This window comes from Culex pipiens, chromosome 2 (genome assembly GCF_016801865.2).
Source record: "Culex pipiens pallens isolate TS chromosome 2, TS_CPP_V2, whole genome shotgun sequence".
Classification (NCBI taxonomy): Eukaryota; Metazoa; Arthropoda; class Insecta; order Diptera; family Culicidae; genus Culex; species Culex pipiens.
Genome location: NC_068938.1, coordinates 1,390,235 through 1,412,452, shown reverse-complemented (window position 1 = coordinate 1,412,452; position 22,218 = coordinate 1,390,235). Strand labels below are relative to the sequence as shown.

The 22,218-nt window shown below is 36.2% G+C and overlaps 1 protein-coding gene across 6 annotated transcripts in view; it reads right to left on the bottom strand.

Moving 5' to 3' along the window:
* LOC120427085 (protein nubbin-like) overlaps window positions 1-19,996 on the bottom strand; it is a 175,899-nt gene extending 155,903 nt beyond the window's left edge. For 2 of the 6 annotated variants that reach the window (XM_039591926.2, XM_039591929.2), the window contains exons 1-2: window positions 18,676-19,996; window positions 716-1,184 (exon numbers count right to left, since the gene is read on the bottom strand). In XM_039591926.2, coding sequence (XP_039447860.1) covers window positions 716-1,067 — 352 coding nt within the window. In that variant the 5' untranslated portion in view covers window positions 1,068-1,184; window positions 18,676-19,996. The remainder of the gene's footprint in view (window positions 1-715; window positions 1,185-18,675) is intronic. The other 4 variants (XM_039591927.2, XM_039591930.2, XM_039591931.2 and 1 more) reach the window with 4 other exon arrangements.
* Between the last annotated feature and the right edge of the window lie 2,222 nt (window positions 19,997-22,218).

Below are 22,218 nucleotides of genomic sequence, written 5' to 3'. Positions count from 1 at the left end.
AGCGACATGCTTTTTTCCAGTGTATTACAAGCTAATATAAACTGATCCACCTAGCAGGCTCAAATTTCCCAAAAATTGCCTCAATTTACAATTGAATAAAATAAACAATTTCTCCCTTCGTGACTGAACGTTCGCAAGGAATTTGCTGAATAAATCATAGATTTACCCCTTTTATATGGCGCAAACCCTTCCTTGTGGAAAACACTTATGTTCTCCCGACATGGCTTGGGGGTTGTTTTTTATGTCCTGTCACACACGCCTCTACATCTCGAGCGAAACCCGATGACAACCGCCGCACGCGACAAAAGGGATCGTCCCCTCGAGAAGTTCGCCCTTCTTGAAGGAGGAATGAGGAAGAAAAGGTGCCGGAATCTCTTGAAAGGGTTGCCCCTTGAGCAAAACAAATCTCGGGCCTTTATTTTCACTCTTCACTCTTGACGGAGGAAGTTCTAGAGCATAGGGGACGATTTTAGAACGATTATTTGATTGACTTAATGATGATTTATAAGGAGTTTATGGTTTTGCTCGGTGGTACCTTTCACCTTAATAGATATGTGTGTGTGCCTCTATCCCCTTAATGGGTACGAGGCACTGTGGGATGACTTTTTCCACTTTGCCGAGCAGAATCTCAGTCTCTGACACAGTGGATGATGATGATCTTGTTTTGACAGCTCGCTATCTGCGATAGCCAATCGAATTCGTCTCTGACAATTACCTTGTTCCTCGTGGTTCTTCTCGTACGGTGGCGACTCATCCGGTCCTCCCCCACCTCCGGCACCGGCCCCGTAAAACTGCCGATACAGCGGATGGCGGGTGGCCGCGGTCGAGGCAGCGGAGCTGGCTTTAAATTTGGACATGGTGAAATCCAGCGCCTGCTGATCCACGGCTGATAATGGTTCTTCTATTTTGGTAAATTGGACGTGGCCTGTCGCAGTCGCAGTCTTGGTCGGCGTCGTCCTAGTAGGCGGCGGCGGGCTCACTTTTGATGGCTTCTGATAAAAGCAGTGATTGAATTGGTGGTCTAATGCCACTCCATGCGCACTCCGCTGGACGACCAAAAGCGGCATAATCGGCACCAGTTGAGTACCAGTGTGCGATGGTGTTCTTCTTCGAATTTTTAACTTTGCACTAATTTCACATGGTTTCACTGATTTTTCGCGAATAACTTGTTCAAGTTTTTATGTCTGAAAATGAGAGAAAGAATGGCTGAGTTATTTAGAATATTTTAATGGATCTTCTTTCTATTTTCTTCATAAAAAGTGAAATTAACACAATTTAAAGAAACATTTCATTGTAATCGTGAAAAAAATATTTTCTTAAGCAGTAATAATATGTAAAGCATTTTGTCATATGTTTTTGCTAGAAATTTAGAATGTTGGACCTGAAATTTAAAATTTAGTCAAAACAGGAATTTTGTAGGTACTTTTTTCTCGACCCTCTCCGATTTCAATGAAACTTTGTAGACATGTTATCCTAGGCATATATAAGCCATTTTTGTGTATATGGAGCCAGTAACACTCGATAATGACATTTGAAAAGGGCGGAAGTGTTTTCAATATTTTTGTATTTCGTAATTTAAACATTGCTGTATCTCGAAGCCGTTGCATCGTATCAAAAAGTGGTCAAAGACAAACTTGTAGGAAATTTGACGGGCTTTCCGAAAAAAAATACATTGAAAAAAAAAACACTCCACTTTTATGAGATTTTTTGATTTTTAAGATCAAATTTGAAGATGAGCCCACGATTTTTTTTCGCTCAAAATTTTTGTGAAAATAGCCTAAGATGTCACAAAAAGACTCACGAAAAATGCAGGATGGAGCAACTCACCTTAAAAAATACAAAAAAACATTTACTGAAACTGTTTTTTTAGAGGTGCTCTAAACGTCAAAATTTTCAAAAACCGAATACGGGAATCGATTCTCCAGACAATTTTACATAAAAGTCTCCATATTGACCATTGTCCTTAGTCCAATCCTTGTGAAGTTACAGCGGTTTTAGAAATAAAAATGTTGAAAAAATAGGTTTTTTGATGGTTTTTGGCAATTTCTATACTGCCCCTGATCGCATAAATGTCCCATATGCATTTTCATCGATTTCGAGTTATTGATGCAGTTTGGTTCAAAATCGTGTGCTCTTTCAAAAGAGCCTATAACATCCAGTACTTTGTTCTAGAAATTAGGAGGAAATCCAGTTTTTTCGCGAAAACTTAACACGTAGCCTTATGTATGGGACAAACTTCAAATGCGTTTATCTCAGCTTGCTGTTTTTGCATATGGGACATTCATGCGAACATGGGCAGTATATGACAGACTACAAAAATATTGAAAACACTTACGCCCTTTTCAAATGTCATTATCGAGTATTACTGGCTCCATATACACAAAAATGGCTTATATATGCCTAGGATAACATATCTACAAAGTTTCATTGAAATCGGAGAGGGTCGAGTACAATCGATTCCCTATTTGACATGGAATTGCTCATTCTGGAATTTTCTCGAAAGATGGCATTTTTATGTCCTCTAAAACATATGAAAAAATACAGGATTTAAGAAATCAAGTTTCTGTGACAAAAAGTAGTTTATGCAACAAGATGTAAAAAGAAAGTTTTTTCAGCATAACATTTATCCAAAGAGGTTTACTGAGTTGGATAATTACGACAAGTGTGCAAAAAAACACATTTTGAAACGAGTTGTAAATAAACAATTTTTTGCAATTTTGAAAACCCTCTTGAATAGAATTAAAAAAAAAATTGGGGAAATATATTTTTGGTAGAGAAAAGTAAGCCGTTTTGTCGTTTGAGGATGACATGAAAAGTAAGCAGTTTCACGACGCAATTGCTTAAGTTATTTTTGAGATCAGCAATATTTATTCGTGTACATATAATTTGTTCGGTGTAGTTTTTATCCATACCTACAACTTTGTCACAACCAGAAAAAAGTACAGATTTTTGCATTTTACCATACTAGTTTTGTATGAAAAATTATTTTAATTTGAAAAAAGCTATTTTTGTACAGAATTGCACAGTTCTCTTGTAATGTATAAATAAATGTGTATAAATTTTTAAAGATTTTGGAAAAATATTGCGCAATTCTCACTAACTTGGACTTCGCACTAAATTATTGCTATCGATCGCACTATTGCGACTTGTCAAGCTGGCTTGGGAAATTTTAATTTTCTCAAAAAACGATCAAAGCGAGCCGATGTTGCTCACCTGTCAATCGCAATTTTAAAGTGCGAATGTCCAGTTTGGTGGAAACTGCGACTGGAAATGTAAATAAACAACTGCTGGTTGCCTAGTTTTTGGAAATATTGTTGTCAAAAGTGCGAGAGAAAAGTGCGGGCCAAATCCAAGTTACAGTGCAAGGATCAATATATACCACTAACAGTTTTCAGATTATCAAACTGTTTTTTAAAATTTATTTTCAAAACATTTTGAAGATTGTTTGAAAAATTATGGACCCAAAAATAATCTTACTTTGTAGAAAGACAATAAAAAATATATAACTAAAATTACTGGGAATGCATTTTAATCATTAAATTCATGAAGACATCCATTATATTTTAGATGTTAATGAGATTTATGACCTACACATGAATATAAATACCCATCGTTAGTCAAAATAACAGCACAAAATGAAAAAAATATTCAAATTGCCAATCCTGCATCTTCGAAACAAATGACATACTTTCCATAAATATTCCATCATTTTCCTCTTAATTACATCAAATTTGAACCTTTCTCCAATTATCACCATCGATACCGTAAATTAATGGGCTACTTGGATGGGCCAAAACACGGCCATAAACACAGAAAACGCCACCACCACCACGCGGGTCTAATCCCAAACCGCCACAAGTCAGACCAGCAGTGGGCCCTCTGTAATTAATTCAATTAACACCGTGCACTTGTTCCTGCGTTCTTCCGGGAGAAAACCCCAGACTCATCCCGGAACAAACGGCCCCGACTACCGGCTAAGCTTGCTCAAGGAGAAAGGAGAGTGTAAAAAACAAAAGGATAAATAAATAGGCAATAAACGCATATAATTTATAAGCATTTTCGTTCTATTGGCTTTCTTCACCTGCCCAGGTTGGTTAGAATGAGGTTTTGTTTTTTTTTTTTTTTTTTGAAGATGAAAAGCAATCTCATGAATATTGTTTTTCCGTTTCAATTTTAATAAATTCATATTTTAATGAGCAATTTTCGGGGGGCGGGATGTGCTCGAGCACGCACTTGAACCCATTCATTAGTAAAACGAAAACAACCCGCAGTAGGCCGCCAAATATCATTCCAAAGCAAGCCATGAGTCGACGACGACAACGACGAAGGCGACGACTTTGGCGGGGAGGAATTAACATACACTCAGCAGTTTCTGTAAGCGTTATAAATTATAAAATTACCATCAATTACCGCACAAAAGAACGACTCTGGGAACCGACGAGCGAGATAGAGATAGAGGTGAGAGAGGGAGGGTGAAAAAAGCTGCTGAGAAGATGATCCGCGGAAGGTGTGAGATGAAAAAAAAAACAACAACAACAAAATAGTAAAGCGAACGTGAATGAAGTAAGCAAACTCCCAGAATTTCCGCCAGTCAGCAGCAGCAGCTTGAATGGAGCGGAGAAAATTGGGCTAAACACTGTAATAAGAGATGCGAGAAATATTTAATTTTATTATAATAATACTCAAAATTGTTTGCTGGCCTGCGGTTCTGGTTCGGAACTTTAAGATTGAGCAAAGTGAGCCTTGAAAAAAGTGTGTGAGGAACGTTGCTTTTTCATGAATGAACTCTACGGGTGCTGCAATCACAGTAACAGGGTTGTACTTGAAGGATACATTCCACAAAAATTGTACGGAAACTAAATTTTATTCTATTTATCAAAATAGGAAAGAAAAAAATATTTCAAAAACAACTTCAACCCTGCTCAAAATGCACCACTTTCCTATCAACACCTTACAGCTGTGTGATCTCAGGAAGTTGGAGTTTGGAGTAGGCCATGAGCCAACACACCCTTTCATCCATCAAAGCAAACATGTGCAACGCTAATCGATTTTGCGATGGGCGATTACTGGGATTATCGGACAAGAACAGCAACCTTTGAAAAATTGAAAAGCTGTGCGATAAAGACTCTTACGCGTGATTCATTCATTGATGAAACTCTTCTTTCCGGTGTTCCGGTGTCGGGAATGTGAATGGAATGTTTTGGGGGTAAATTTTATCAATTTTGATATTAGTTCGGCTCACTGACGATGATACCGAGCGAGCAGCAGCACCAGAAGCGGAGGATGATTGACCAATTATTAATTCTTTATGCAAAATCGACGATTTTTTTCTCTCTTTCTTGGAAAACCCGGAAAGATAATGACGCAGAAAATTAAACGTCTCAAGCCGGTAGTGCCCTTGATTATGAACACACATTTCCTAATCGAAATTTCCTGCCATTAGAGCCAGTCTAACAAATAATCAAGTGTAGAAAAAAAGGTGTGGATCCATTCTGGTCTTATCATGCGCGTCGTGAGCATTACGAAAGAAGGTTTTCTGACGAAAGCTGAGCTGATAAAGCGGCGCACTCGATATTCATAAAAAGTGGTTCAAGTGTTGAGGCGATATTGAAGCCGGTGGTTTATTTAAATTTAATCACTAAGCAAATTAGATCGTGTACCTTGACTTTGATAGGGTTTTGTGCTGTTCTTTTGCTAGAATGATGCAAAATGGCATGCAAATTGCGAAATAAGCAAAAGATTTAAAACTTCTATGTTCGTCAAAATCAATGAACCTAGTAAACATTTCTGTGTGAAAAATAGTTTATCTAAGATTATTCAGTTTCAATTTCAATAATAAAAAATAAATTTCAAGTCTAATTTAAACAAATTTTAAGCAAAAAGTATTGAAAATATTTAAAACATTATTACAGTTATGCTACTCCTAAAAAATGCTAAAATATCAATTAATTTATGGCTTCTTTTTTTATTTTATTTTTAATCTGTGGTCTCAAACATCAAAATTTGCAAAAAGTTCAAAAGTGCATTATTAGATTCAAAATAATAAAAAAAAAACGTTCTCGACATCAATATTGCTCCATCTTGATTTTTTCGTTCTATAATTTGATACCTCCCACTCTTGACGGTCCCTTCAATGTCGACACAGAGAGAGTCCACATCACAATAATTTGGAATAGTTTACAATCAATTGTAAAAGGTTTATTTAATAAAAAATAAATTTTCAGCAATCATTTTGTTGCTCTCTGATATTTGGGGATTTTTTTAGGACACAAAAACTTAAAAAAAATGCAATGACCAGATAATAAATAAAAAATGTAAGCCTTTTAAAAAACCCTCGCGAATGTCTAACTTTTTAAAGAATGGTTGTTCCATTGATCTAAGATTTAAATAAATTGAAATTTTGGGAAATTAAAAACTTTTTGATTGAAATTCCTGTTAAACATTTCAAAGTGAATTTTACGATATATTTTGTGATGATTTATAATATTGGCCTCAACGCCAAAAATGTGTATACAAATCAACATTTACAATTTCATAAGGCGATTGTAAAATTTTATTTCAAGCATTCAACCCCCTTAAAATTTCTTAAAAAAAAAACAGAAGGAAAACAACTATAACTTTTGTTAAAAAATTTAATCTGTGTTGAAAAAACTACTACAAACGGTAATAATTTATATTTGATGCATTGAATATTGTTTATTTTTATCAAATAGAGCATTTTGAAGCTTTTACAAAAAAACAAAAACTTCGAGACTCTTCCTCAAAATTATACGCAATGCTTGAGCAAATCCGAAATTTGAATGTTTTTTTTAATTTAAAATAGCCTGATTGTCACAACTTATTTAGCATTTTGTGATACTTTTTATAAGCAAAAATTGAAAATGTATTTTGCAATTTGAAATGAATTGTTGTTAGATAGATACTAAATAAGATAAAGTAGATAAAGTAGTTTAAAGTTTCAAAAATTTAGCCTGACATTTGAAAAGGTCGTAAATTTTTATATACATTATTATTTAAATATATCAAAAATTGGTGTTTAAATTCTTTCAATGTCTAATTTTTTATTGTTTGACCTACTACTGTATGACTACTATAAAGTAATTTCAAATTTTTAAATTCAAGATGGCGTCCAAAATGGCGGTTATGAAATACTGAAAAAAATACATTTTGTAATTTAATAGGCAATCAACTGTTCAAATTTAACTAAAATTTCGACGAAAAATCGACGATTTTTTTCTCTCTTTCTTGGAAAACCCGGAAAGATAATGACGCAGAAAATTAAACGTCTCAAATTGGTTCTTCCTCAAGCCGGTAGTGCCCTTGATTATGAACACACATTTCCTAATCGAAATTTCCTGCCATTAGAGCAGTCTAACAAATAATCAAGTGTAGAAAAAAAGGTGTGGATCCATTCTGGTCTTATCAAGCGCGTCGTGAGCATTACGAAAGAAGGTTTTCTGACGAAAGCTGAGCTGATAAAGCGGCGCACTCGATATTCATAAAAAGTGGTTCAAGTGTTGAGGCGATATTGAAGCCGGTGGTTTATTTAAATTTAATCACTAAGCAAATTAGATCGTGTACCTTGACTTTGATAGGGTTTTGTGCTGTTCTTTTGCTAGAATGATGCAAAATGGCATGCAAATTGCGAAATAAGCAAAAGATTTAAAACTTCTATGTTCGTCAAAATCAATGAACCTAGTAAACATTTCTGTGTGAAAAATAGTTTATCTAAGATTATTCAGTTTCAATTTCAATAATAAAAAATAAATTTCAAGTCTAATTTAAACAAATTTTAAGCAAAAAGTATTGAAAATATTTAAAACATTATTACAGTTATGCTACTCCTAAAAAATGCTAAAATATCAATTAATTTATGGCTTCTTTTTTTATTTTATTTTTAATCTGTGGTCTCAAACATCAAAATTTGCAAAAAGTTCAAAAGTGCATTATTAGATTCAAAATAATAAAAAAAAACGTTCTCGACATCAATATTGCTCCATCTTGATTTTTTCGTTCTATAATTTGATACCTCCCACTCTTGACGGTCCCTTCAATGTCGACACAGAGAGAGTCCACATCACAATAATTTGGAATAGTTTACAATCAATTGTAAAAGGTTTATTTAATAAAAAATAAATTTTCAGCAATCATTTTGTTGCTCTCTGATATTTGGGGATTTTTTTAGGACACAAAAACTTAAAAAAAATGCAATGACCAGATAATAAATAAAAAATGTAAGCCTTTTAAAAAACCCTCGCGAATGTCTAACTTTTTAAAGAATGGTTGTTCCATTGATCTAAGATTTAAATAAATTGAAATTTTGGGAAATTAAAAACTTTTTGATTGAAATTCCTGTTAAACATTTCAAAGTGAATTTTACGATATATTTTGTGATGATTTATAATATTGGCCTCAACGCCAAAAATGTGTATACAAATCAACATTTACAATTTGATAAGGCGATTGTAAAATTTTATTTCAAGCATTCAACCCCCTTAAAATTTCTTAAAAAAAAAAACAGAAGGAAAACAACTATAACTTTTGTTAAAAAATTTAATCTGTGTTGAAAAAACTACTACAAACGGTAATAATTTATATTTGATGCATTGAATATTGTTTATTTTTATCAAATAGAGCATTTTGAAGCTTTTACAAAAAAACAAAAACTTCGAGACTCTTCCTCAAAATTATACGCAATGCTTGAGCAAATCCGAAATTTGAATGTTTTTTTTAATTTAAAATAGCCTGATTGTCACAACTTATTTAGCATTTTGTGATACTTTTTATAAGCAAAAATTGAAAATGTATTTTGCAATTTGAAATGAATTGTTGTTAGATAGATACTAAATAAGATAAAGTAGATAAAGTAGTTTAAAGTTTCAAAAATTTAGCCTGACATTTGAAAAGGTCGTAAATTTTTATATACATTATTATTTAAATATATCAAAAATTGGTGTTTAAATTCTTTCAATGTCTAATTTTTTATTGTTTGACCTACTACTGTATGACTACTATAAAGTAATTTCAAATTTTTAAATTCAAGATGGCGTCCAAAATGGCGGTTATGAAATACTGAAAAAAATACATTTTGTAATTTAATAGGCAATCAACTGTTCAAATTTAACTAAAATTTCATGTTAAACGTAAGACAATATTAAACACGAAAAAAATCTCATACAAATCTTCGGATAATCGAGTCTCGACTGCAGTATTTTTGTATAGACAATTGCAAACGTTTTATGAGTGTTTGGTGCTGTAAAATTACCTATTTGATCATAGAGAAATTACTCGCAATATATCAGTCAAATACAAAAATAAACCAGAAATTTAAAAAAAAAAGCTCATTATTATGAGGATTGTTCTTTCACAAAACAGTGACGTCTAACTTCTCATTGACCATAAACTGTTGATACTATCTCTACCAACCATTTCGCACGTAAACACGTGTTCATCTTCCTACACACATCTTAGCGAAATCAGCTGATCTATTTCCGGTGGGCCACAACAACCCCCACCTCCTCCTCCACCATTGACCATTCACTAATCAATCCGACCCAGCAGCCAGCCAGCCAGCAGTCGTCACGCACGACTCGTTCCACATCCTCGTGGTCCGTTTATCTCCTCCGGCCCTCTACTCATTGAGTGTTGGTGGTGCTGGTATTGGTCAACCGAGTTCACTTCCTAAGACAACGCCGCCGATTACGCCATACTTTCTTTTTGCCCACCTTAACTTCGTCCCCCTTCTCTCATCTTCTACCGGCGTCCGTAATGCGTAAAACCAACCACCCAAAATCAACACGTCATGACCATCATCATCGGCCATCATTGGCCAAGAGATCATCAAAGTAGTCACTGACCGCGCCACCGACCGCGCTCTCAGGGGCAACTTAATGCCGCTAACTATGGTCCTGTTACACATCTCACCGACCAACACGACCAACTGACTGACGGACACGTCACAGCAGGCCGTGCAAAAGAGACCGAAAAAGTCCGGGGCGAAAGGAGCGCCACCAAGCCGCGGTTGCGGTCGCCGACGGCAAATTCGCGGCAACTCCGCGGAAGAAAACATCATCATCTCAGCAAGCTTTGCTTTTCCTTGCAGCAGCATCCCGAAAACATTTCACGTGCTGCTCGAACTCGTATGTGTGAGTGAGTGTACTTGACGCGGCTAACCGCGACTCACTTTACCGAGCCATCATCGAAGCAACCGGCGACCGGGAAGGGAATCAAAGCCGGGCCTGGCGGGGTAACGAGTGCCGAGCGTAAATAGCCGCCGGGGTTTTTTCGCTCTTTTTGGCCAACTTGGATGGAAGTTCTTTCTTTGTTACGATTCTCAACGAGGGCTTCCTTCCGCGGCTTGCTTCGGTTGATACAATTTCACTTGTCCACAAACCCTACGGTAAATTTACATACAATTTTTAAAATCATTTATTTACTCATATGCGGTTATCACCTTATCAGACGGAGTAAGAAATCGTACGAAAACAACTCCCAATAGAAGCACCTGTACCGTGTTCCGTAAACTCACACACGTTCCTCGGGCTCCTTCCGTCAGTCAACTCAAGTCCGGCCTACTGTGATGCCGGTCGTCGTCGCCGCCTGCTTGTTAGCTGTCACGGTTTGTTTGGCCGCCGCTCTGACGTGGTGTTTTTGGTGTGGCAGGCTGATTTTTTGATCGGAGCGGTCACCTTTTCTGCGTGTCAAATTGACGAATATTGATCGAGAAGGGTGGTGGTCGCTCGTTGCTTGTGGTTTGTTTTGAAAAACATGTAAATTTAGTGTTATCGCGGCAGGAAGAATCTTTGATGGGGAAATAACAAAAGAGTACAATTTTATGTACTTTTAAATACATCTATTAATTTGTACATGAAACCTTCAGTAAAATATTTCGAATTTCACTTGACTTCGTGAAGGACTTTTCCGCAAATAAATTTATTTTAATATAGGGGAAATTTTGCTTACGTTTGAAAGGTTAAAAATTCAGTCATAATTCCAGTGAGAATCATCAAATTGGATTCTCACTGCTTTGATAAATTATTTTGCATAACTTTTGAGATAAATTTGCGTACCCATTTCCCACTAGATATTTATTCCTTCATATCGATTGATTTTAAGAAAGTATATTAGACGTCAAAGTGTCATTATGCCTACATTAGACGCAAAAAATATAAATAATATACAGTCCAGACTCGATTATCTGAAGGCCTCGAATTTCGACGCAAATAAATAATATACAGTCCAGACTCGATTATCCGAAGGCCTCGAATTTCACTTCGGATATTACTTTTGTTCGATGTTATCATATTATCATTTGGTAGTTTTTAGGGCAATCAACTTGGCAATCAACCATTCAAATTTGGCAATATTGGGGTCGTAGAATTGGAATTTGATGTTAAAAGTAACAAAATAAAAAAATCGAAAAACTTTTTTTTGTTCGTAATTTGAATATTCAAAGTTCCAACCCTTCGGATAACTGAGTCTCAGATGTAAATGGTGTTCCCCTGGTTTCCTTTTTTAGGAAGGGGGTTTAGAGCGGACAACTAGTTTCTGAGAAACGGCTTGTAAAAATAAATTTAGATAAAACAACGAGAATTGAACCATAGCACTTTGGTTGAGTGTGGTCCAGATCGCAAAATTAAGTGGAAAATAAATTTTAATAGAAAGAGTGCCATTCAGGAGCTTTGCTGTCTTAAGAAGGGTTTTTGCAAATCGGAAGAGGCAATTTTTGGATTGGTTGAAATTTACGATTTTTTACGGCAAAAAAAAAGAAATTTCGCGGCATGACAATTACAAAAAAATAATATTTCACGATACTTTGAACATTGCTGAAAATAAACGTAAAAATGTGTTCCTTTAGCATAATTATGAAAAAAACAAGTGTCTTAAAATTATCAGTAGCTCAAGAAACAAAATGAAACCCCGTGACACAAACCATTTACTTGAAAAAAAAAGTTGTATTTTAAAATTTGGAAGAATTTCGGTCAGTTGAATTTATGTTTTAGCTACTTCAATGTAATTGAGATTTTATAAATTAAATTTGCTAGAACATCTCCAAAACGAAACTGGATGAGCTCATATTCATCAAAAGTAGAATCTGTAACATAAGTATACTCAAATTCTATTATTTTCCTAAATTAATCAATAGGTAAATTTGAGTTTTTAATTTATTTTTTTTTTTGACAAAACTTCATTAACTGCAATTTTTTTACATCTGCATAGAAAAATATTTGGTAAAATTGATTTCAACATGGATTGCATTGTAACCAGTTGAACATTATTGATCATTAAAATATCCTTACATTTTTGTCTTATTTTCCTCTCATTAAATGCAACTTGTTCATCGTTATTTAATTATAATTTGTTCTTTCGCAATCTTTTTGGAATTTTGTGGAATAAAGAAATTTAGCTGGAAATGTACGATTGAATTAAGAGCGAGTCCATGAGCAAAGCATGCCCATCTCGTATCGACCTCACCAATCTGCCTGAAATTTTCAGGGGTTGTTTGTACATATAAAACTAGCATCTGTCAAAAATATGAGCACTCTAGGTCAACGGGAAGTGGGGCAAATCGGGACACAAAGTTTAAAGGTTCAAAAACGTCAAAAATCTCAAAAAGGCTGTAACTTAGGCAAAATTTAATTTAATTTCAAAATTCAAAATGCATCTGAAAGGACTTGAAAAATGCAACAAAATGCAGGGTAGAGCATCCCAATTGGTTAAATTTAAAGGGAGTTATTGGCATTTAAGTGAAAAAATAGCATAATTTTCAAACTCGAATAAAAAAGTGTTCCATCCAGATATCAACTCGGTTCGACTTGCAGCTTGTAGGGGACATCTGGGACTACCGTTTGAGGATGAGAACGCTTTGGGTAAGGCAGTTTAACGTATTAAATTGACACTTTTACTTTTAGTGAATTTTTTGGTTGTAAATTTTTGCTCGGGGGACCCCTTAAATCCCATTTTCTGGTGATAATTTTATCATATTCGTGTTCCTGAGACAATTTTACAATAGAATCATGCATAAAAATGTTTATTTTCATGCATTTTAAACCTTTAAAAAATTTGAGATTTTTGACGTTTTTGAACCTTCAAACTTTGTGTCCCGATTTGCCCCACTTCCCGTTGTTTGGCCAGATGCTAGTTTTATATGTACAAACAACCCCTGAAAATTTCAGGCAGATTGGTGAGGTCCAAACGACATCCCATACAAAGGGGTATGCCCTGTTCGTGGACTCGCTCTTAATACAATATTGAAAATTTCAAAAACTTTTCAAGAATATTTTTTACATTTTTTTGTTTGTGGTCTCGTGGAATGATGTTGAGCTTGCCAAGGAACTTAATCGAAAACACCAAAAAATAATCACGCAATCTACACCTTTTACGACCAAATTAAGAAACAGCATCTGAGCAAACTTTCAAATCAGTTTTTTGAACGAAGCAATTCAGGATTAGGTTTAAAAGAATAGTGACGTTGAGCTCTGAAAAACATTCTTTTAAGCCAATTTGGACTAAGTTTAAAAATATGCAATAATGCTTAATATGAATATAAATCTGCCCTCAGAATTGAGCCAAAGTATAGAAATACTTGCTCTCAATTCTGAGGGCACTTTTTAGTCAACGATATCAGAGACAAAATATTATCAGACTATGGTAGATGTTTTTACAAGTTGAATTCAATGTTGTTTTTGTTTTCAAATTAATTTCAAGATCATTAATTTCATTTTGAAATAAATTAAATCACTAAACATTATATAGTGTTCCTAAGTGCTCTTAATATTCAGACTGCACACTTAAGAGCGAGTTTTTCACCAATGTGTAACAGGTCGTATCGAGGTGCTCCGATTCGGATGAAACTTTCAGCGTTTGTTTGTCTATACATGAGATGAACTCATGCCAAATATGAGCCCTCTATGACAAAGGGAAGTGGGGTAAAACGGGCTTTGAAGTTTGAGGTCCAAAATACATGAAAAATCTTAAAATTGCTCGCATTTCCGTAAAACTTTATCAATTCCAACTTTCTTAGATGCATTCAAAAGGACTTTTGAAGCCCTTTAAAATGTGCTATATACATCCAGGATTGGTTTGACTTTTTCTCATAGCTTTTGCAAATTACTGTTAAAAATGGATTTTTTTAAAACCTTAATATCTTTTTGCAACAGCCTCCAACACCCATACTCTTATAGGTCAAAAGTTAGGGAATTTCATGGACTATAAGCCTATGGTAATAACTTTTTGGCCAATCGCAGTTTTTCTCATAGTTTTTCGATTTTTCTATAACAAACATTTTACAACGTTAGTTTTTGACCTGTAGGCCGCCATATCGGCTTTTTTTGGTCTCAATTTTGTCATATTCGGAATCCTCGGACAATTTCACGTAAGTTAGAAGTATTGGAGTTGTAAATTTGATTTTGAAAAATAATTAAATAAAACATTTTTGAAAAAAGTTAGATTTGGTTTATTCTGTGATCAATACGTCAAATGCTGTATCAAGTAGGCGAATATCTGTTTTACCCCTAATCCGACAAAATGTTAAAAAATATTTTAATTCATTCTAAATGGCATTTTTTTCAATCAAATTTACAACTCCAATACTTCTAACATACGTGAAATTGTCCGAGGATTCCAAATATGACGAAATTGAGACCAAAAAGTGCCGATATGGCAGCCTATAGGTCATAAATTAACGTTGTAAAATGTTTGTTATAGAAAAATCGAAAAACTATGAGAAAAACTGCGATTGGCCAAAAAGTTATTACCATAGGCTTATAGTCCATGAAATTCCCTAACTTTTGACCTATAAGAGTATGGGTGTTGGAGGCTGTTGCAAAAAGATATTAAGGTTTTAAAAAAATCCATTTTTAACAGTAATTTGCAAAAGCTATGAGAAAAAGTCAAACCAATCTTGAATGTATATAGCACATTTTAAAGGACTTCAAAAGTCCTTTTGAATGCATCTAAGAAAGTTGGAATTGATAAAGTTTTACGGAAATGCGAGCAATTTTAAGATTTTTCATGTATTTTGGACCTCAAACTTCAAAGCCCGTTTTACCCCACTTCCCTTTGTCATAGAGGGCTCATATTTGGCATGTGTTCATCTCATGTATAGACAAACAAACGCTGAAAGTGTCATCCAAATCGGAGCACCTCGATACGACCTCTAGAACAAACCGAGCAATATTTACAAAAACTGCCTCTTAACTACCAATCAATATTCAACACCCCTCTTTGTCAGCATATCAGTTGTATCTGCCAAATGAGCTCAATTTTCCTGAAATAAAAAAAATAATGATAACATGCGCCTTCAAAAACAATGTGTCACTGACTGGCACATGCTTCCCAAGACGACATTCCATCGTGACAAGAAAGTCTTTTTTTCCTTTATATTTCTTCTAACATTTCGAAATCAGCGTGATAAGCGTTCGATAAGGAGGTTCGGCTGCGTTTGCAGGTGAAATCAATGAATAATAAATTAGAACACGACCGCCACGACTTGACACGTTTACATACTGACGAACTCTCTAAGCAAGCCGCGCGCATAATTTGTCGTGTTTTTCGTTTTCAAATATTTACCTTTGCCACGATGGGCCTACTTTGTGCTGTACTCGTTGTTATCAGCAATGTAGCGTTTTAGAAGAAGAAGAAAAATGACACGATAAATGGTAAGAAATCTGACAACTTTCATTTTCGGCCAGATTTCCACCTGTAAGCGACAACATCAATTGCGTTTGCGCCGACTTTTTCGGTGCGATGATTGGTCAAGATGTCCGCTGTCAGTGTTTCTTTAATTGGACGTTAATTGGAAATGTGACCAATCTGCATCAAAATCCAATGCCTTCTTTAAAAAAAATAAGTTGGTGGTGTCAAGTCGAGTCATTTCCGGCTTTTTGTGGTGGCTTCCTTCCACGTCAGCGCGCCTCAAAGTCACGCAATCATTATCATAATCGGACGAACGGGGAATATCCCAAAAGTGAATGGCAAAGTGTAATAAACGACGACGACGACGTCGAAAAACAGTCGGCATTTTGTATTCAATCGCACCTGACTAATCGATTTCGTTGTGTGTCACCCGTCTCACCGTCAAGTGAGCGAGCACACGTTTGCCTTGCCTCATTTTTGTGCACTTGGGCATTAGAGGCGCTGATAACGATCGGCCGCGGCCTGCTGGGACCGTGGTTCCGTGGAAGAGAGTTTTCTAATCAAAGTAAACAGTGAGTTTAAGGTTCTTGCAATGTGTGTTTACGGCTAAACACTTGGATCGATTCACCTTGTGGATTCAATAGACTAGTGTATTTTATGTTTTAGATTTCAATCGGTTCAAAACATTCACTTTTCTATCAAATCTTCTCAAAGACACAATCTGTCTGTTGTCTATTCTGGCCTCGATTTTCCTAATGTTATGCCCTGTTGAAAAAATATCACTACCAATACATTGTAACCACAAATCAAAACAGCAGATTGAAAATCCTGTTTTTGACAGTTTAGCTTCACAATTCAACATTATTTTCAGAGTGGTTTTTCTGAGAGGTAGACTGCCCATAATTGAAAATTCGGCTATTATTAAATCTCCGTCAAGGCAATTTCCCATAAGAGTGGCATATTCGCCGTTTGGTTTTTCGAATCGGCAGCCAAATCTAAAGACTATTTCAGTTATTCAAGTTTCAGAAGATGCGTTGGAACATCTTCTACCGCCTGGTGCCAATATCTTTTTTTTTGCCAAAAGTGAATATTAGCCGTTTTTTCATTGGTGGGAAGTACAGTCCAGACTCAATTATCCGAAGTTTCAATTATCCGAAAGTTTGTATGAGACTTCGAATAATCGAAACATTTTTTTTGTAATTTTTATTTTCTTATTAACATTTAATTTGAATTCTGCGAACCCATTTCAGCTAAATTTGAATATTTGATTGCATTTGAAATTCAAAAATGTGATTTTCAATATGTTATCACCGCCATTTTGGCCGCCATCATGGATTTAAAAAAATTAAGCATTTTGGAGTGGTGTATGGGTCAATCTTAAGCTCGACCGAAAAACGAAAACGAAACTATTGGCACTACGCCCCCCGGGGCATGGCCTTCCTCTAACGTGGGATTTCTGCTCCAGCGCCTCTGACGAGACAGGAGAAACCGGGACCGACGTTTTCCTTCACCATCCGATAGAAGCTCAGTTGATAAGGTGGAATCGAACCCGCGTCTCATAGCATCATCGGGATCGGCAGCCGAAGCCGCTACCCCTGCGCCACGAGACCATAAAAAATAAAACAACGATTTTTTTCGTGATTCGATTAACCAAAGTGTTTTTTCGAGGCCTTCTGATAACAAATTACAATAAATTTGAAAACTAAAATATTTCAAAATAAAATACTTTTAAATTAAAATAATTTCACTTTTAATACAAACAATCATTTGTTCTTGTTGGGTTTCATTGGAAATTCATCTGAAATTTAATTATAAAAAAACTTTTACTTTATTTCTGTGGAAATCGGGAAATTATGTTTTGTTAAAAAAACGGGACGCTAGATTTATTTTTTAACATTTTGTTTTTTTTTATAACTTAAAAGAATTAAAGAAATATCCAAAGTGTTTAATATGCGCAATTCTCTTATTTATTCAATATGAAAAATTGAAATAACAGGACAGCATTTTTCTGGAATTCATCCCATCAATACCTACAAACTTGCCAAAGATAGAAAATCGATTAAATTAGGTTTTAGCGTTTGAAGTTATTTTTTATATTTCTACCGATATTCTAATCATGAAAGTCATGCTTAAAGAGAAAGTACTCACACCATTTTGGCCAACTAATATAATTTTTTTTTAAATAAGGTTGAAAAGTATTTTCATAAATATTGGTAACTATGCATTTTTGCTGATCTTTTCTACCTTATTTTGAAATAGTAAATGCCATTTCCAACATAACAGTAATTATGTAATTTATCTTATTCTTAAAACTAAAACGAATTTTAATTGATTTTAAGTTTGGCAAAATTATAATGCATTGAAATAAAAAATCCCAAGCATAATAGAAATTAGGGATTTGGATTGAACTGATAAAATTCTTGAGAAATAAAAAAATAGTATTAAGTGCATGTGTTCAAAAAGTACTTTGATAATAACGTCAGACTAAAAAAAACGTTGTTATTTGATATAAAAACTTTCCGGAGAAGTTCCTTCAGATCTTGGGAGCAAACTGGAAAAATATACTCGGGAAATTGTAGATCGAAATCTGGTGGCCACCCTGCGGCTAGCTTCTTCAACTATGTCGACTCCACCAACTCTGACACAAGCCAAAACTTACTTAAAAAGTTGTTGAAAATTAGCCGACTTCGACTAAGACTCGCTCTCTTCAGAACTTGCTGGTCCGACTTCGATCCCTAAAGTACCCGAGTCTATAGCCTCTTTCAATACATTGCATTTAATCCACAGAAAAAAAAATTAAGTTGATTTTCACCTTTTTTAAACAAATTTCTTTGGTTTCCATATTTTTACAGAGCTGTTTATTTTGAAACAAGACTGATACCACCTCTAGGTGGATTTAAAAGGTTTTTCTTTACAAAGTTTCCACAATAATAAAAAAAACATTGTGATTTTGAAATCAAATTTTAAACTGTCATTTCAAAAGTACATACAAAGGAATACAATAAATTGAACTTTTTATGTAATTAAAAAAAAACTCACCACTCATTTATCCGTCGGCAAATAACAAATATCGTTCTCATTCAACTACATCAATTCAACCAATTGCATTGCCCAGCCCAATTCAACACAACAATTCAATCCAAGCACACTGCGAAACTGCAATTGCCGACGGCAATTGCGAATCTCCCCCGACAATGTTTCTTCTCCAATCGCAGCAATCGTGCCTCGTTACACACTTTGTCTCGTCTCGCCTACTGGTCACGATGCACTTGTCCCCTCATTGCTGCACATCTCACGCTGCATTTGCATTTTTGTCATAATTTGTCAGCCTACTTTGTTGTTTTCCCGGCTGCAATCATTAATACATCAACAAACATTCACACACCAACAGAATCTCTCTTCTTGGTTTTCTTCCGGACTTCCGGGCTAATTGATTGTCGGTGTGGTCACCCCCGAATCTTCACCCCCTCTCTCTCTCTCTCTCTGTTACACAAACGCACACACTTTTCCGATTTCCGGGTGGAGGGAGGGAAAGGGAAGCGGGTGGTTAGCCAGATGATATCCTTTCTCATTAGCACGCACCCCTTCGCCAACACTACTAAACGCGCGCGCGAGAGACCGTCCCGTGGGGTTGGTTTGAGATCCGAGACAGCGGTTCCGTAAGCGCGGCCACAATCCGCGAGCACTATGGCCTGACTATCAGGGGGCTGTCACAGTATAGTATCGAACCGGATACCGGCTGGCGAATCAAGCTCACACCACTACGCTACAGTCGGTGAGCCGAAAACTGGACGGTCGCTCGGAGTCACACAAATACAGCGAGAGCAGTTCGCCCCTGTTGTCAATCTATCATCGTTCGACTCGAACAACACTAATTAATAAAGTTATAAAAATCAAATAGATAGCCGAGGCGCAACCTTCGTCTCTTCCGGAGCTTCCGTCGCTGGACCCCCCGAAAAAAAGCAAAAAAAAACGGTGTCCTCCTCACCGTCGGCAAGCGGAAAAAGCTCGCTCAGTAGGCTGTGCTGGCTGGCGGGGAGTCATGCCAACTCTTTCTCTCTCATTTTATCTCCGCAAGGGTGGCTCGAATTTTCCCTCCCACTCTGAAGCTCCCCGCGCGCACACACACTCACACGCGCGCGTGTGCCACCCCAAACAAAACATCTAACGTCGTCGCCTCGCCGCCCTCAGTCTCAGTAGGCTCTCTGACGCGACGATCAAACGCGAAGCATCGCCAAACAACAAACAACGAACGCGAAAAATCACGCGCGCGCAAAAAAAAACCGAAAATCCGGCGAAAACAACAACCAAGCAACCCGCACACATGCGTTTGCACCGAAACGTCAAATCGGACTAGCAAAAGCGCCTTTTGCGGAGCCAGCGGGATCGAAAGAAATTGACAGCGAAAAGGGGGGACCAAGAAAACAATAAGATCGCGCGCGGCCACCCGCGCTGCTGCTGCTGCTGCTCCCGGGAAGACCCCAAAACGCACACATTGACAGGCAGCGGCAGGCCATGAGTTTTCCAGAGAGGGAGAGTATTCTCTGATAACGATTGTTTCGTTGAGTATCCCCCTTTCGTCAAGTTTTCTCGCGCTCTCGAGCGCGAGCTTTCCGCTCACGGCCTGCTGCTGCTACCAAGACCAAACTTCACCTGTAGTGGTGGTGGGCTCCCCCGTCCGACGACTGATAAAAAAGCAACGGTTGCTGCGACGCTTTTTAACTTTTTTTTGTTTAAACCTGTGAGGGTGTTCGCTCCCCTGCGCCTACTTTGATGGTGTGTGCGAGCCAGGGGGAGCCGAGATTTTTTTGTTCGATTCTCTCTCTTCTTTCCTCGCTCTCTCACCCCCGTTTAAATGTATTGTAAAGTGCCGAAGGGGCAACTTTGACTGTAAAACGGCGTTTCAAAACATAAAACCTGTGCGAGTGAGTGAGTGAGTGGAAAATGAGCGAATCGAGCGAGAAAGAAACGGCTACGGTGGGGGAGAGAAATCATATTCATATTATTATTCTCCAATCAGAGAGGTGCGCGCGCTCAGGCTTAATGCGCGATATTGTATGCGCATTTTTATGCTAAATAGATGATAATGAAGCGAGTGTGTGCGACGGAAGGCGCGCGAATTCCCCGTCTCGCTCTCTCGCTGCAACGCCAATGGTGCTGGTGGTGGCGGCGGTGCTCTATCGGGTGCTGTGTGTTTGAGGGTACATGGATTTTTATGTGCTTTCTGAGGGGGGCTGTTTTACATAAAAATGAATGCGCGCGAGAGGATGGCATAAAAATTTTAAAGTTTTTTTTCGTCTAGTTATTCTTCTTCTGAGCAATTTATAATGCATGTATTTTCCTATGTTAGAACATCCCTACAGCATAACGTGAGCTGACAAAGAGTTATGAGAATAACTTGAGTAATAATTCCTTTTTTTACAAAAGAATGATTTACTTAACCCTCTACAACCTAAACCCGCCTCTAGACTCTAGGCTTCGATTTGAAAAATCGCCAAAAATCATTTTTTCAACCAATTTTTGATCTTTAAAAAGCACTGGAAAGAAGAACTCTTAAAATTTTAGAAAATTTAACTTGTTTTATGTGACTTTGCCAATGTTTTTAAAAATGACATTTTTTTAGGGGTCAACTTAGGCTGTGTTTTTCACTAACATTTTCAATATTTTCAGTAAAAAGAAGTATGCAGTAATTTTTATAGTGTCCCAGATTATGCCTCTACGCATTTTTTTTGCAATTTAAATGATGATGGTGCGATTCTATAGCAGAAAATGTGAAAAACATGCAAAAAATGGAAAAAGTGACTGTAAAAACATGAAAAAATTAGAATGGCGAAATATAATTATATTAGGTGGTAGAGTAGGCCAAATACTACCGAAAACAAACATAAACTAAACAAGATAAATGCAAATTAAAATACTAAAAATGAAACATGAAAAACATAAAACAAGAGAAGTAAAGTTTTTCGCAGAACAAAAGTTGCTCAAAATGACCTCCTACACGGAGAAAAAAGAGTTCCCAAAATCGTGAACAAGCGTTCATGAAATTGGGAACCACGAACAAAGTGTTCCAATTCCATGGAACGATTTTCAAAAACGTACCATGGAATTTGAACACTTTGTTCGTGGTTCTCAATTTCATGAACGCTTGTTCACGATTTTGGGAACTCTTTTTTCTCCGTGTAAACACGGGAAAAATAAATATTTTCGAAAAAAAAAATTTGGGCAGTAGAGGGTTAAAAAAACAACAACAAGAAATAGGTGGTTTGATTTCAGCAAAACTTAAAAACGTTTGATGATTTGAAAGTATTAATCCTACAAGGTTAAACCGTCCATCAAACTTATTTATTACAAAAATAATTAATTAAAAATTTCTTTCGACATTAAGAACCAAACAAAGAACATCTTCATTAAAATTGATCGGCATGTGTAGAATTGATCTTACTTTGAAGACATTCTGTCCTTGAACAAAATGCCTATGTTTTTGTGATGCAATATTTTATTTAAATAAAGAAAAATGGAGAATATCGATGAGGGATTTGTACTACAAGCGCAAATGAAAAAAATGAAAACAAGGGGATTGGT